At 47.1% G+C, this 2,017-nt stretch overlaps 1 protein-coding gene across 1 annotated transcript in view; it reads right to left on the bottom strand.

Moving 5' to 3' along the window:
* Positions 1–2,017, bottom strand: part of EMH_0001210 (AFG3 ATPase family protein, putative) — a gene marked incomplete at both ends in the record, with an annotated part of 8,926 nt that overhangs the window by 1,146 nt on the left and 5,763 nt on the right. The window contains 6 exon segments of the mRNA XM_013495527.1: positions 78–229; positions 419–589; positions 866–896; positions 900–1,028; positions 1,172–1,255; positions 1,820–1,903. Coding sequence (XP_013350981.1) covers positions 78–229; positions 419–589; positions 866–896; positions 900–1,028; positions 1,172–1,255; positions 1,820–1,903 — 651 coding nt within the window.

Genomic DNA, 2,017 nt, shown 5'->3' with positions numbered 1-2,017 from the left:
CATGAGGAAATGCAGTACATTCATTACGTGGATCGTGTCGTGCACCATCTAGCACGGAGTTGTTCCAATCTGCTCACCTGCGCTGTGGCGTCTGAGAAAAGCTGATAAGGCTCCTGCGGGCTCTGTCGAGTCCGCCTCAAGTTGACCAAGCCGATCTTCGGATTCATTCCTAGCTGCATAATTATTAAACGGGCCAGATGAGTGGCCTTCTCAATGTCATCAATGGCGCCTGAAGACCGATGCCGTGAAAAAACGCAAAATAACTTTTCACTCAAAACCTGACTTCCTCCAACACACTATAGCGTTCGCATAAGGTTTGCTCGTGAGTTGGCTGCTTTCGTACCATCATCTTTGACAGAGACTGAAGAAGCCCCTAAGAAAGCCTAACTGAAACACCCGCTGGTCTCCCTTTACTCACCACTGGATATGCACCCCATAAAAAGCTCCTCTGCAGCTCTCCCAGCAAGGCAGACAGCAATTCTGTCTAAAAGGGCGTCCTTCTCATAAAGTTCCACAGGAGGCGGCATTTGCTGACTAAATCCCATTGCTCCGCTGTCTCGCGGGATGACCGTCAGCTTGAGCACTACGTCTACGCAAGCACAGAGAAAAAAAGCAGTAAAGCAGACACTTCACACAAGTTTACACGCATCTACACACGCTGATCTACTTCTGTGGAGGGGAGAAGAAAGATGCAGCTGAGCTTAATAGCAGAAGCAACAACGATGATATATAGCAAAAGTGAAAAAAGCCAACCGACGCATATATTCGTAGGAACGACGTGACGTGAATGCCAAGCAAAGAACTACGAGAGATGGATGAACAGATAGACGCATCCAAGAATGCGTTGATATATGCACATACATACTGAAGGAGTGATAACTATGCAAGCCAGATGANTTCAAAAACCATCCCGCCACAGCATGTCCTGCCTCATGAAGAGCGATCGTCTTCTTTTGCTTCTCTGACATGAGGTTTTTTGTGTTGGAGGGGAGACCCGCGATTATACGCTCGACGGCCAACTCGAAGTCCTGCGCTCAAGCACTTGAACTCTACCTAAGCCTGAAGCCCTTTCTTTTTATGTGTAAGGGTGCACGCTTCTCTGTCAGTCTGCCTTCCTGTCATGTTCGTAACGTGCGCTTGGAATTGTGCAATTAGGCTATACAATCTGTACCCGCTGCTCAATGCCTCGTTTTGTTCGCCTCCTCGCTGCATATATTGCCGCCTCATTGCAGATGTTTGCGATGTCAGCGCCGACCTAGAAATGAAAAAATCAGACGCCAATTTCAAAATAAAAACGAAGGTGACTTTACTATGAAGTGGAAGACAAACACAATGCACAAGAAAAAAATCAAGCAAAACTGAATATCCAGCGTACACTAAAACCCCCAATAGTGCAATCAATGTCCACCCATCTAAACACTCAATCCAACCGCTTAAATGAGCATACGTGTGCCTACACAAAAATGCAAAGGAAAAGCATTTACATATCCAACACGCATCTGTGGTTCAAAGCCACAGATGCACCCACAGAGAGTCATTTTCACATTCTACGCACTTATAAACTGTAGCCGTCTGCACGAATGTGCAAGCACATGCATGCAGGCATGCGCGGAGACGGATATGAAAACACATGCACAGACACCGTACACTACATAGGCAGTGAAGCCACAGGAAAATGGGAGATGGAAAGAGTAAAACTAAGAGGATAGGGGGTCATGGACGAGGAGAGGAGACGGAGAATGGACAGGAAGGAGGAGAAACAGGAGAAGGGAAGCATACGATGGGAGACCAAATACGTGAAAAAAAAAACTGAGTTTACCATGCCCGGAGTGAGTGCAGCCATTCTCTCCGCAAGCGCATTTGAATCGACCCGAGGAGACAACCTTAAGGGTTGGAGGTGGACCTGAGTAGACACACGCAAAAACAGAGGAAATCGGAGCTTGAGCCATCTCGAATGCGTCAACTTTCGACGAACAAAGCAGGCACAGGAGAAGTCGAGCAACTAAAGCTACATTTG

This window comes from Eimeria mitis, genomic scaffold (assembly GCF_000499745.2).
Source record: "Eimeria mitis Houghton genomic scaffold, Emh_scaff162, whole genome shotgun sequence".
In the NCBI taxonomy this organism is placed as follows: Eukaryota; Apicomplexa; class Conoidasida; order Eucoccidiorida; family Eimeriidae; genus Eimeria; species Eimeria mitis.
The sequence above is the reverse complement of the archived record's forward strand: the minus strand, read 5'-3'. Positions and strand labels throughout refer to the sequence as shown.